At 33.1% G+C, this 15054-nt stretch overlaps 1 protein-coding gene across 4 annotated transcripts in view; it reads left to right on the forward strand.

Annotated features, from left to right (window-relative positions):
- LOC106467540 (cilia- and flagella-associated protein 99-like) overlaps positions 1 to 15054 on the forward strand; it is a 72723-nt gene that overhangs the window by 4721 nt on the left and 52948 nt on the right. For 3 of the 4 annotated variants that reach the window (XM_022395736.1, XM_022395738.1, XM_022395737.1), the window contains exons 2-6: positions 2194 to 2352; positions 5178 to 5322; positions 12815 to 12909; positions 13231 to 13340; positions 14670 to 14752. In XM_022395736.1, the coding sequence (XP_022251444.1) occupies positions 2239 to 2352; positions 5178 to 5322; positions 12815 to 12909; positions 13231 to 13340; positions 14670 to 14752 (547 nt within the window). In that variant the 5' untranslated portion in view covers positions 2194 to 2238. The remainder of the gene's footprint in view (positions 1 to 2193; positions 2353 to 5177; positions 5323 to 12814; positions 12910 to 13230; positions 13341 to 14669; positions 14753 to 15054) is intronic. The other variant, XM_022395739.1, reaches the window with a different exon arrangement.

The following is a 15054-nucleotide window of genomic DNA, read 5'->3' on the forward strand; positions in this document are numbered from 1 at the left end:
GGTATTTTTATTTTTCTTCTTTCATTTGAGGTCTCACAACCACCTTATTCACATATATATATATATATATATATATATAATTATATTTTGTAAATGAGGAAACCACTGAGTGTCCAGCATTGGCTCCCAGGGAATACTTACCCAAAACTCACACCAAGTGGGGGAGTAGGAAAAGTGTTAAGCCCATCTGCCTCTGCTCAGTTCCCACTGTTTAGATGGGGTTTCCTGCAAGACATGCTTTGGAAGTGTCTATGCATATCTTCCAGACTGTTCTGCACATAAAAAAAGGACAGCACTAGGTGTGTATTTGCCCTCACATCTGGTTTGTGCCTGCTATTTTGGGTCAAGATAATCTATTGCACTGTCTCTCAGTTCTCCCTCCACATTTCCTCTAGTAGGGTATGGAAAAACCCTTGCTTCCCCAGTCCCAAGCTGCTGGGGAAGTAGATATGGAGAGTTGTATATTGTGCAGTGAAATCCCATTGGTATGAGATCAAGTGGTCACACTCCTCATTTGGAAAGTATGGCTGGAGTGTTAGCTGAAAGTGTAGTACAGGACACGTATTGTCTTTTGAACCAAGCCATTCCTAATGGTTAGGTCCAGCTGGATGAGTCTAAGTTCACCTTACTTCCTGCACCTGGTTTTTATGGTGAATATTTTGCATATTTCTACAAATATGAAGGGTTGACTTATCATCTTAGCCTCCTTAATGACACATTAGCACCCTACAAAAGATTCTTAGTCTACTATCTCAATTGGGTGATGCGTATTCCCTTCTTGAGATGGGTGCAGTCTTCCATGGAATGCTGCCCACTAGGCTTCATGGATGTCATACTACACATACTTTCACATTTTGGTGCTGTTTTCAGAAAGGATCTCATCATTGGAACTTCTCTGCTCTGATTCCTTTACCATCTTCAATGTTAGATTCTAGCTCGTTGTGGTACAGAGAAGTGAGTAAAATGTTTGAAGTTAACATTTTCCTTACCTGACTATGTATTTCAAAAGGATACTACTCACCTCTCTCTAACATTTCCATCCCCCCCCCACTTCTAGTGCATTTAGTTTGCTTCATCAAGAATGAAGCAGTATTCATGCACTAGTGTTCCTGATGATTAGCTGTTGCAATACATGTTGGCACATGTAGGGGTGGGAGCTTTGTTAAGGCTTGTGGCATGCACAGGAATTTAGACAACAATGTGCAAAATGTTACAGCTATTTATGGTATGGAAAGGTGACTATCTATCTGAAATACATTTTCAGGTAAGGAAAACATTAACTTTCTCCCTGCACAATACTATTCTCTACATCCTATTTGCTCTTCATTATTCTGGCCCTTACCACTGTCTAGTCACAGTGTAAAACTACTTTTACTGTTGATTTAATGGTTTTTGCAAACAAGCCAGCTCCTACCCTATTTAAATATAAACCATCCATTCTAAAAAGCTCTGTTTTTCCCAGTTAATACACCCCATAAATCTAAACAGCCAATCTTTTAATCCTCTCATATTGACCTAAACCTAGCATTCAGCCTTAGTGACCTACTAATAATTATATCCACACAGTTAAGTCTTGGCATTGTCTCTTTTCTAAAAGTGCCTTTATCAATCCTTTGTACTTATCAATTAGGTCCTTTGACCTTCCATTTCCTACATCAATAGACCCTATGTGCACTACAAAGAACATCACTGCTAGTACCTTTTACTGTATCACTTGCTCTGTCAGTTGTCAGTTATATCCTCTTTCTGGATAAAATAATCTAATTTTTTCTCTCTATTTTCCTCACAGACATGGGGGGGGGGACAAGGGGCACTTGCCCTCATCTGGAAAATTAGAAACACAATTCTTTCTTTATTCACACAGCTTACGTATATGAATATTTTATTCAGTTCACAATTTCACACTACTTCGCTCTCCATAACCTATAACTATAACCTCCATGCATTTTTTGGTTCCATCCCTATCTGTCTCTTTTGTTTTCCTTCCCTCCTTTAGTTACTCATCTGCACAAACTAAATGCTAAAAATCTGTTACTTCAGTTATATCTACTATGTCTTTTAGTACTCTTTATAACTTCATGAAAGTAATAATTGAGAACACAGGATTAAGAATGTGTTTTTATGTTGTTTTTTCTATTCTCCATTCCTTTGTTGTATTACAGTTTCTTACGAAGTTTTTGGTTTATATTTCAGCATTAAAAAATCTTTCCTGATAGGTGAAGAACTTAACATTTCATAATGAGTAGTTGTCCAGTGAAGCTTTTTGATAATCTTGTTGATTTTATCTCTGATTACAATCCTTCTTATGACATAAATGTAGAGGAGTACATTGTAGCAAAGACAGCGAATGAGGTACAGTGTTTGTTAATTATTTGTTTGTTTTTTTTATTTATGTATTGTTTTTATTATATATATATATTTTTTTTTCTGTCTCTTACTAAGACTGTGAGTGTTATATGTGGGTGTTTCATCATTGCAATAACTTTTGTTTAGTTCCAAGGCTTGGAAATTATTATAAAGTGTAATTAATCTTTAATACCAGCAGTTTTCACAAACAACATCTTAACTTTAAGGACTTCTATCTCATACATCTGTCAAGAATTGTTTAGAGAAATGTCTAAATCTCTTGTGGATGACAAACTAACCCAGTGAATGCATCACATAATCTTTGTTACATGTAACAATATATATATATATATATGTAGTAATTTGCAACTTTTGATGAAAGATGTTGCAGGTGGCACTAAGAACAGTTGTGAGACTAATTATTTTATTTTTTTTTGCACAGTGATCCAATAAATAACACTAATTTAAAGTATGAAGTTTACTTATATGACAAAGATAGTTTGCAAATACCACCAAATCATGCCAGTAATTTTTTGCAACGTATTTTGCTTAGGTACATAAAAAGTTTGATTTATTTAAGTTGAAAAAGTTGAAAAACCATCCCTGTAAAAGAACATAACCAGTTTTGAAACCTTCAGTGAAGCATTATTTACAAAAATTTTTAATATTCAGCTATCCATTTAATTAACATGTGATAGTTTAACTAACATCAGACTTATTGATATCATCCAAGTATATGATATCAAATTGAACATACTACATGTTTATATTGTTTTATAAACTATCCTTTAAAAGAAAGTTGTAAAAAGAGACTATAGTAAATTTTTTTTTCTGCATTGCAGTTTTATTTACTTAATCAATCTATACTAATAAAACAGCTTGTGTATTTGTGTATCAATAAATCAGTGCCATAGCTCCATGAGGAAAGAACCTAGAGACCTGAAACTTTCCACAGATACTAAGGGAATTCTAAGGGATTTGCATTTGGATATTATTTTTATTATACACAGAATTTTTTCTATGTTAAAATATTTGTTATTTGCGAGCTTTCGGCCCTCTTACCAGAACCTTCATTGGGCAACAATGTACTAGGTGATAAAACTCTGTTTAAAATAGTTATCTAGGCGATAGTCGTAACAATAACTAATATCTGGTATTAAAGTTATTAAATACTTACAATTATGACAATAACTGACATATGGTATTAAAGTTATTAAATACATACAATTTAGATGAATATAGAATATAAATTGAATGCTTCAATATGATAATCATAAGGAAAATACATTTATATGTATTATGTAGAGAAAAAATAAAGGAATATTTCATTCATTAAATAACATATTGTAAAATTTTGCATTGAAACCACGTAGATATTGTGTTTGTGTAAGTTTTTAAATATTGGCTTTGATTTTAAATTACAAAGTAAGTTGATTAGTTGGGTTAGCTGAGAGAATGGTGGTTAACTCGAGGGCTGAACAAGAGTTTAGGTTTTATTTTGTACATCATTTTTAAAAACCTGTTGTTACCAAACTATTATTGTTCTATATTTTTTAAAAGAAACTATGCATAAAAGTGTTGCAATTCATATCATCATTTCCACCAATAATGTAAAACAATAACAGTTATGTAACATAAAAAAAACATGCATAAAAGTGTTAGAATTCATATTCTTGGTAGAAATGATTATATTTAAATGTTTGTTCATTTGTATCTAAAAAACTACTTTAAAATATGTGTGAGGTTAAGGAATTTTATTATAAAGTTGTTATTTCAAATAAAACCTTACATAGAAAAGAATTCAACTTATATATTGATAAGAAAATTGCAGTAAAAATGATATTTTTGCATTTTTATCATTTAAGAGTTCTTTCAGTGATTGTGTGTATTTGAACAAATAAAATTTATGGTTTTCAAATTGATAAAAAAATCGTTATTACCTGTGCAGCAAAAAAACAAATTTGACCTTATTGTAAAAAAGAATAATTGAAGGAGATACGAATAATGCAAAACTTTCTTCAAGCTAAATTTGTGTCTATTTGTTTGCATCTTTCAACCCTATAATAGTAGGCCTATAAAGATATGGAATAAGCATACTCAGGTTTAACATCTGTGACATCAAATTCTTAGTGTCAATGAAAACTTTGAAATCTAATTTTTTCCACAGAATACGGACCATACTTTTAGTTTGATTTAAGTGGGAATAACATTAGAAAAGTTTATGTGTATTTTATAGAGATGTGTGCCGCTTTGTGGTGTCAGAATAGAAATCCATCAAATGCTGTCATGTATACAGACAAACAAGACTAACGTTTTATAAAATATACAAGTTAAATCTGCAAAATTCTGTAAAAATAAATTGATTTTTATTCACTTTATTTTGGGAGGGGAGAGTGGAATTAGGTATGATAAACATTTCTGTACCTCAAAGTAAAATGTCAAAACAAAACAAAAACAATTCTGATTGCTGATCACAAACAGCAAAACGTATGCAACAAAATTGACAGTGAGACTCCACAAGAAACTAAAAATGTAATTTATCCAGAGGCATTGCAATGACTGTTGGGTTAGAGGTATGAACTATACAATAAATCTTTGGTTTTCATTTATTTTCTTTAATTTTTATGCCTTGAACCATTTATCTCAGAAATATGACCATTTGATGGGTATTGTTACATGAAAAGCGAAATTTTGATCCTTTCTGTTTAAAAACAGCTAAACATCGGCCCTCTGTTTAGGTAATACCTGGGCAATACCGGGTAAGGATGGCTAGTTAGCAATAATTACAGTATGATACTTGTAACAATTTAAAGGTATTGTTATATTTACAGACACTTGATGAAAAAGGTCTGAATGTTCTTAAGCAACTGTTTGTAGAATTTCTACATTATGAGAAAATATTCAGTACTGTGACAAAGGAGTTTTATGCAACTGTAGGGAGAAATGTTAAAGCTATAAATGAAGAACTTTTCAAAGGTAAGAAATGAGTTTTTATGTTTAAAAAGGCATTTATAATTGTTTAAGAAAATATTCAGGAGTTCATAATATATACAGAGCTCCATATGGCTTATCAGTAGAAGATCAATGCCTGTTTTGTTAGCTACAGTTGACTACAGGGAACCCTAGAAAATTTAATCAGGTAGTCACTTTCAAACCTTTAAAACTGTACATGTAGATATTACACATCCACAATATTTACAGTAGGTGACTTGTTTTTAGTAACATGGATCCAGTTTAGTCTAGCACCTTACAGTTAATTAAAAATTAACTATTGGATTATTTTATTTACTCATCAAAGCTATATTTCTTAAAACAGGAAAGATATACATAAATTGTATTGACTATATGTTCTGTGTGATATCTTTGTAACAGGAAGATTGAAGAATATTTCATAGTTATCTTTCTTTCTGATGACTAGATGTAATGAATAAGTTTTATTGGAGACACGTTGTAAGACATGCATAATTTAGGAATTGTAAAAAGGAGAAGCAGGAGACAGTTTAGTATACATGTTTATGTTTTTTTACTTTTCACACTAAAACTATTTACAATAGTGAATTACATTCATAGGAAAGCAATGCACTTCTGAATTATTTTGTAAATATCCTGAGGAAGAATGTTCTTTCCAAATATTTGCTTATCTCCCATTAGAACTTAATGCCATGGATGCTAGATTACTGAAAGGATCAAGCAATATGAGAACTTTTTCAATGTTTTCAATTCCCAAGCACCAGGTGCTAACAACATACATAATGTTCATGTAACTGTAAGTGGTACCTTGAGACGTTTTCCACAATGCATCAGTGAAAAATAATTTCCTCAGCCTTGCACCTGTTTCTTTAACAAATGACTACTTGCTATGATCAAGTATTATGCTTTCATCATATTTGTTTATGTTCATTCTCATATTTATTTTATGCCACCTTTTCCTTCTCCTTCCTACTTTGAATTCATTTGTGTGTGTTATGTGTTACTATTTCTCAGTGGAATATAGCAGTTACTATGTGCATGTAGGGGTATACATGTTTTGCGTATTTATACATATTTAAAAAATAAACATTAAGAAGTTCTTTGCAAAATCCATTTTAAGTTCCATTCGTAAAGGCATAATGGATGTTGATGGTGACAACTGGGATTTAAAACAGATTTTGCAAAGACCTTCTGAATGCTTATTTTATATTAAGTTCATTATTGTTTTATAGCACTGATTTTAATCACCTATTAACAATAATGTAATTAATGTATATAATAGTTTTAAAGCTATTTATTTCATTATATATATATATATATATGTAATTAAACAGACTAGGGTATATTAGTGAAGGCTTCTTCATACATGGTAAACTAATCTACCAAAGCTCTTCTCTACTGGAACATGCATTGTCATTTATAAGACATCTGGTTTCTAAGATGTTCTTAAAATGATTAACTGTTGTTCTACTTTTCAATGAAACAAAATGTAATCCCTACTAATGAACCATCTACAAGTCTTTATTTGTAGGCAAGATTCCTCGAGTATTTTCCACACATATTAATGTTTATTTGACTTGATCGCCTTTTGTATTAGTTCCCAAGTCTTAAAGTTTGTTGTTAGTTGCCTGTGTGTTGGTTTCTTAGAGTATTAAGTAGTTTATCTGTAGCAGCTCAGTTAACTGACTATCCTAGGTAATTGAGCTAACATTATAATGTTTTCTCTTTGGTTGATGACATCTGTCATTTAACTCAGCATATTTGTGAAATGTTACTTACTCTGTACCTTGTGTTCAACTGCCGTGGAATTTCCTGTTAATGCCACAAGCCTTGAACATACTCTCTCCCCTAGATGTACCTTTGATGTAACTGACATAATGTTCTATCTCTCCACCAATTGGAGAGTGACACAACCTCCATGTATAGTGATTCTCAAGAGTACTAGCACATGATCATAGGCTCATTCTTTCCTTATCACTGCTTGTGTCTAGACATATTATTTTCCTGTATTTTTTTAGTTTATAATCTCTTTGATCTGCTACTTTTCTTCAGTTATTGTTACATTACTTTTGTCCTTGTAACACTTTCATTTCATCTACCTGATTGCAACTTCATTTTCTCTAGCCACCATATCACTCTTTTGTGTTACTTCACACAGTGATTGCAAAAATAAAAAACAGTTGTTCCTTATCAGGCATTTTTTCCAATTGTTTCAGTGGTCAACAGAAGTACCTTATCTGCTCATGGAGGTGATGTTCAGTAGTTATCCCTTTAGCTCACTTATTAGAGCAGATGCTGTTATAGGGCTGTGGTGAACTATGGAATGACAACATGTTCACTGCTGATGTTTTTTCAACGTGATGTTACTGCTATCATGCATCAGGTGGCTGGTTCTCTTCTGTCCACCAGTTCTCCAGCTCAAGTCCCTCATCATTCTGTTTCATTACCTTCTGTGGAGCCTGCCTCACCTGTGGATGATTTTGGCCAGCTCTTCCACCTCGAGCCCTTGCTTCTGTCTCTTATCTCTCTGATGAAAAATAGGTACCTACTTTTCTGTTTACTATGCTCATGACTCAGGTATGTGACTCTTAATCTTTTTTGCCTGTATATCATATTAACTCTTGGTTAGTTTTACTTTGTGGGCCTTCTTCTGTCCCATTTCCACATCTTCCTTGTCTTCTTGTATTTGTGACTTCTTTGCTATGGCTTGTGATCTTGAACTTTCTATATTTTTTGTACCACAGTCTCTTGTGTTCCTTCTATCTGCTTTGGGCTCTCCTCTTACTCTTTCTTTGTTTCTCTCTTTCCTGCAATTGGCTTGTCTTCATCTTATCTTTGCTCTACTCTTTTGCTATACTTCCACCCTTCATCTCCTCATTGTAGTTCTTCATTGAGATCCCAGTTGTTTTGATGTGGCAACCCATTCCTATTTGTTTGCCCCTTTTGACTTCCATACTTCTTGTAATTCATCTATTTTGCTTTGGTTTCTCTGTTCTTGTAATATCCTATGTCTAGATGATTTTCTTCCAGGTGTTTGCTTCCCTTCCTCTTCTCTCCTTGGCCAAAGTCTTGACCCTTTTCTTACTGCATCAGTCTTTGGCTTCTTGGGCTTGGGCTGCTTGCCAGAAAATCTTCTTTCACTTTCCTGGTTTATCATCTTACTCAACCATGAATATATCAGCTGGGTACATGACCTCAGGAGTCCTGTGGGGCTACCCCCCTCCTTTTTTTGTCTTATCAATTCTACTCACTACTTCTTCACCCTCTTATCTGTCCATCTGTTCTCTTTGATTCTTTGCATCTTCTTGGGAGTTTTTTTACTTCTTGTATATGAGTCAGGCTCAACCATCTCTTTTGCATCTTCATATCCATGGAAATCATAGTATTGAAGGCTTTTCAGTATCTTTCTCTTCTTGTGTGTGAGTTTTTCTTGCTTTTGGGGTCTTGAGTTTCTTTCTACACATGTATCCCCTTCAATGAGCTCTGGAGGATTGTAGCACATTTCTTGCCATTCGTTTTCTTTCCTTATGCCTTTCCATTTATATTTCTCTCCCTATCATTTGTGGTGGCACATTTTCCAACATGACCTGGGGATATTTCACCACACCCTCCACCCACCTTGCATTTTTACTCTAATGCTTTACCTTCTTTTTTTTTGTCATAGCCCCCAGTTTGTTTCAACACTTTTAGGATATCAAGCAGTGTTTTCTGTTCCCATTACCTCATGCTTAGAACTGTTTCCATTGGCTGTTTTCTGCTTCTATTTGCTTGTGGTCATCTTTGTTGGGACAATCACACCTCCTCCCATCCTCTGTATCATAAAGATTTGTTGATTTGTTCCCTTACCAATCCTTTCTTCCAAAGAGCTGAACTGTCCAGGTGGGTGATCAGTTGATTTTTTCCCCCATCTCTTTCCCTTCTATTTCATCATAATATGATCTTTTCATTCCCAATTGTCTTTTATTTACAGTTATGGCTGTTCATTGCTATTATGCTCAGCCAGCCCTTTTTCATGGAAACCACCACTACCAGTTTTTTCCCATAGCTTACCTCCTCCTCTAGGGACCTATCTCCTTCTACTTTAACCAGTTAGATTTGCCAGCTCATCTGTCTGACATATTCCTTTTTTAGTGAGTCTAACCAACCTATTTTTTAAAGCCACCTCCTGTCAGAATAGTTATATCACAGTCTCTTTAGCCTCCTTTTAATACTGGCCTTTAATGGTGATCTTGCAGACTGGTATGTGGACTTCTAACACATTCATTTCCCATTTCTTTCACCCCTGGATAGTCTCATATGCCTCTGGTTTTCACCTTCCTCAGGCTCTAGTCTGGTGGTTTTTGCCTGTTGATTTTCTTTTCCAATTCCTTCTCTAATTTAGTTTGATTTCCATCTTGCATACTTCATCACACCACTTTGTGTGTGCCATTCCTTTCATGCAGATTCAACAAACAAAAAAAAAAAAACAAATAAGGAAATAAAACACTACAATCATTTTGTTTGGTATCACTGTATTCCAACAAGTGGCCAGCATTGCCTCCCAAGGAATACTAACCTGAAATCTCCATTCAGTGGGGGACTACAGAAAGTGTTAAATCCATCCATCCCTGCCAAGTGCCAACTATTGAGATTGGATTTTCTGCAAGACTGCTTCAGTGATACATCTACAGAATTGACATGGCTGTTTCTGTACCTTTTACAAAAAACAAACAAACCCATTTCACTGTCTCTCAATGAGTACCCAGTTCCAGATGATTTTGCCTTATGACAGTGGTCCATGCACACTCTCTAGTGTTTTCCCTATGCATATTCCACCTCCTGTCCTTCTAGTGCAGAATAGGAGAACTTTTACTTCCCCAGATCCAAGCCACTAGGGATGTCAATATGGGGAGTTTACTCTGGAAATGATGCTTCCCTCCCTAATAAGAAACTGGTTGGACCTACCCCAAATTTGAGGTATATGGCTGGTGTGTTACCTGAAAGTGTAGTATAGCATGCTCCATTAGAAACTCTCCCAAGCAATTCCTGATGGATATATCTAGCCAGAAGAGGCTTGGATTTGTCTTGGTATGCAGGCGAGGGCTCTTCCTCCCTCTGCCTGTTATTATAGTCTCTGTGTTCTGTAAGTACCTGACCTGGATGAAACATTACAGCCACAGCCGCATTACAAATTCTAAGGTTCTGCCCACCTTGGTGACTCATTATCACCAACACTGGATTTACATGATATCCTTTGCTGTACTATCTCAATGCAAATAACAGAACAAATACTAATGAAGAGTATTTCCTGCTAGAGAAGGATGCAATCTTCCACCAGGTACTGCTTAGCTAAGTGATCCTCGGTCTCTGGAAGAAATACCCCACAGGCTTTTCGTTTCTTTCACTATTTATGAAAAGAATTTGTCTTTGTAATGGCTAATTACTGATTTCTCCACCATCTTCAATGTGGGATTCCTGCTCTTAGTGGCCCAGAGAGAGAGAGAGATATGAGTAATGTTTCTGAAGTTAACACTTCCCATACCTGGAAATATATTTCAGATACATACTTAGTCTCTTGCACCACTTTCCACCCTTCCTCCCTACTTCTGGTGCATTCTGTTTGCCTCATCAAGAATGAGCTTATTATCATGTGCTAATACTCACAGGGATTACTGTGCATGGAGGTTGTGTCACTCTTCTATTGGCAGAGGGCTGTGGGATTATGAAAATTATGTCATAGGCTTGTACAATACATGTAGGATTGAGAGTTTGTTCAAGACTTGTGCTATGCACAGGAACTTACATGGCAGTTTCACATGATGTAATAGCTCTTAATGATGCAGAGGGGTAAGTATCTATGTGAAATACATTTTCAGGTAAGGAAAATGCTAACTTTTGCTGCTATCAAACCTTTTTTTGATTTCACAGTGAAGCTTGATATGTAGCAGTCTTGATAATACACACATAATGATTAAATTATTGTCACAAAAAATGTAAACTGTTGAACTTAACTTATAAAAATCTGTACAGTTTTGTTTGGAGAAGCTGTTGTCCTGTCATTTATTTATAGTGAAGAAATATTTTATGATTTGGCTAGGATACTTTATCTACAATGAATTTATATGTAGACAATACATTGTTAGAGTATACCATGTATACAGTATACTTACACTTTAAAATAAGGTACTTACCTCCAAAATACTAACACCATTTACTTGTAGAGGTTTCTCTCATGTTATGCCATCTGGTTGTTGATGATGTCTCAGCAAGTATTTTTACAATCTCTGATACATATCCTTTCATGACATTAGAAATATCTGATACAGACAGGTACACCCATTCTCGATAGATATCTCGTAGTTCCAACCAGGTTGTGGAACATTTCTTTTTTCTGTTTAACTTTGTTTTTCTTATTGCACTGTCCTCAAATTGTAAAGTCCCATCCATGGGACGGCTTTGATCTTTCTATGGTTCTCACTGAGTGCCCAACGGTTTGGCCATTTTTGTGACTCACTGGCATTTTCAGATTTGGATGACGAAAAGCTAACACCCAAAGAGTGTGTCTACCTGCAATTTTCCCTGGGCTGATGAACCTTCCACTACAGGAGCAGGACATCGTACTCCTCCTACATGTTTACATGATCACTGTACTTCCATTGTTGGCTCCAAAACTAAACATGTTAATACCATGACTGACCTTTTTTTGAATGAACTGAAGAATGTCCAAGGTGAAGAAGTACTCTACTGAGAAGAATGTTTTCCTTCTGGCTGTCCTTAGATACAGTCTTTATATAATGTTCTCTTCCACTCATTCTACTTGAATAAATTTCTTTCAATATTTTTGGTTTTTGATTCTACACTGCCCACATCATTACATTCCCTTCCTGCCTTATACCTATATATTTTGTCTAATCTATATCTTTTTGATTCTTGCCTCCTTTTTGTTGTGTATATTCTAGCTTTAGTATTTCAGAGGTAAATCTATCAGGTTTGAATTATACAGCTTTAGGATTAAAATGAATTTCAAATTACTACTTACTTCTAAAATACATTTCTACTCACCTCCCCACAACCTGATCATTTGTTTTTCCATCACGACTGCAAATTACAAATCTATGTTATGGCAAGAAAAAAAAAAGATTAAATAAAAGCTTCTGACAGATGTGCAATAAGTCATTTGAAAGGTGGGAGAGTGAAAAAGTATTGGTAAATTCTAGTCACATGGTTGGTGACTGCATGAGAGCAACTCTACAAGGAAAGGATATCATTATTTCAGAGGTAAGTACCTGTTTTAAATTCATTATAATCCTAAAAAAGAAAATTTTATTACATCCAGAAATATCATGTTTTCTCATAGTGTATTTTTTAATGCCCCTGTATTTTGTTTAATACTTGAATACTATTCATCATAATTTTTTTTGCCATTCAAAACTTTTTTGCAATAATAATTATAAGAATAAAGTATACTTTAGTGTGTGAGATTACTTCTGTAAACAAGTGTTACTTTATTTAATTTTAGTTATTTGTTATCTCGTTCTCTTTCGGCTTGAAAACATTGGGATTCAACAACTGAAAAAATTCATATTGCAGAAAAATTCAAGATCAGTTAAAAAGGTATAAAACTGTGAGCATATTTTTCAATCATTCTTAGTATTCATCATCATTATCTTTCTAAAGACTTTTATAGTAGTGCAGATTGTAGATTAATATTATTAATTACTAATGTTAAATCATTAAAATCACATACAATTAAGGCTTAAAGAATTTAAATGGATGAATGAAATATCATAACTCTAAATATTTCTTACAGTTGTGCACACAAGTAATAGTTTGATGCTTAGGTTAATATCAAATTATTGTTGACTGCCTGTGAAATATCACTTGAAGCAGTTATCTCGTAATCTAGATGGTACATTTTGATTTTATATTTTTCAGTTTCTAACATTTTTGTTAGATGAAAATGTCATAAAAGAAAGCCTTCTTCCCAAATGGTACAGAGTCTATGATCTAGCCTTTGTCAGTTGCTTTGTAAAAAAATTTATCAGGTAACTTTCTGAACATAAAACTGGGATTTGTTCTTATATCAGCCAAGTGTTCTAAATAAAAGAGTGATACCTTTTTCTAATATTGTATTTTATCAGAACATTACTACATTCATCAAAAAATTTATTGCAGCTCTAACACTGTTTAATAAGTCACTAAGTCATATATGTTTTCTGTTTTTAGTACTTATCTGTGTATATTGAGTTCAAAATTAACAAGTAATATACTATATATACTTATTTTTTTTTATGGAAAATTAGCACTTTGTTGGTTAACCAAAATTATAGTTACCTTTAATCAATTTAAAATAATTATAGTTTTTTTTGTACATTTGTCTTAAAGATAATTACAGTTTTTGACAACACAAGTATACATGACTGAACTTACAAACGTAAAAAACCTAAAAATCAACTACATGTATAATGTCTTACATTTTATTTCTATGATACTGAAACATTAACCCGCAAGTAAGTAAATGTTCATACATAAGTTGCTTATTTCTTTTGGTATTAGAACATGTAGTAAGCTGTTGAGTATGTTTGTAAAAGTATATGGTTTAATTTATAAGCACATGTAAAGGCTAGTGATTTTATTCAGTTATATACTGGTGTCACTTTAATTTTTGTCAGTTTTGAAATATTTAAGAAATTAAATGCAATTTATTTTTAAATTTCAAGGTTTTTTTCTTTATTAAAGGAAGTGTAATATCACATTGCCAAATAAAACATACATTTTACTATTTAAAAACTATAACAAATTTATCTTATAAGCTCGTAACTTAAAACTTAAATTTGATATCTTTATGGAAAAATATCTGTGATGAATGGTTTGCTTACAAGCTTATTTGAAAGTAAAATTAGGCTTTGTTGCATTGTCAAAAACTAGCTAAGGACATTGGCTTTAGTGTTTTGCTAATACTCTGTAATGATTAATCAAAAATATATGTATCTTGCAATATAAATTTAGTTTATGTACAATTGTATTTATTGTAGAATGTACAGGTAACTGCTGAACTAGAGGAAGAAACTTAATGTTGCATAGGTTAATTAGAAGGAGGGAAGTCTGAAAAACAGTAATTTGTTTTTGGTTTTATAACCTTTGAAAACAGTTTGCTTTCTTAGGTATTTTGATAATTTTGTTTTTATCAGAATGGGAAGTCTTAAAAGCAGTCATTTTTTTTGTGTTTTATAAAACTTTGAAAACAGTTTGCTTTCTTGGGAATTTTTTTTTTTATCAGAATGGGAACATTTAATTATTATACCTTCAATTGTATATAAAAGTAAAATGTATTGTTCTTTATCTCACAAGTGACCTACCCCTTTATAATCTAGGTGGCTCCCAGCACTAAAGGATGATGTTTTGGATCAGATCATAAGCGAAAAACCAAAAGAAAGATATGTGAAGCCAGCAACAGGTAACATTTTAGGCAAAGATGATCAATTGTTTACTAAGTCTTCAACATTTAAAACCATTGCTTTTAAAAGTTTAAAACTCAGTAGGCAGTGATGTATATATAATTTGATAAAAAGTAATGTAAAAATGTTACCAAATTATATGTAAATTTTGAGTAATAATAACATTCTAAGAATTTATGATTGAAAGTAAAGAAGAATATATATATATATATATATATAACAATATTTCAATCATACTTTGTATGTTTACAGTTTGTAGAATATACCAAGTGAAATATCATTTGTTTAAATGATATCATTT

This window comes from Limulus polyphemus, unplaced genomic scaffold (genome assembly GCF_000517525.1).
Source record: "Limulus polyphemus unplaced genomic scaffold, Limulus_polyphemus-2.1.2 Scaffold2653, whole genome shotgun sequence".
NCBI classification, from domain to species: Eukaryota; Metazoa; Arthropoda; class Merostomata; order Xiphosura; family Limulidae; genus Limulus; species Limulus polyphemus.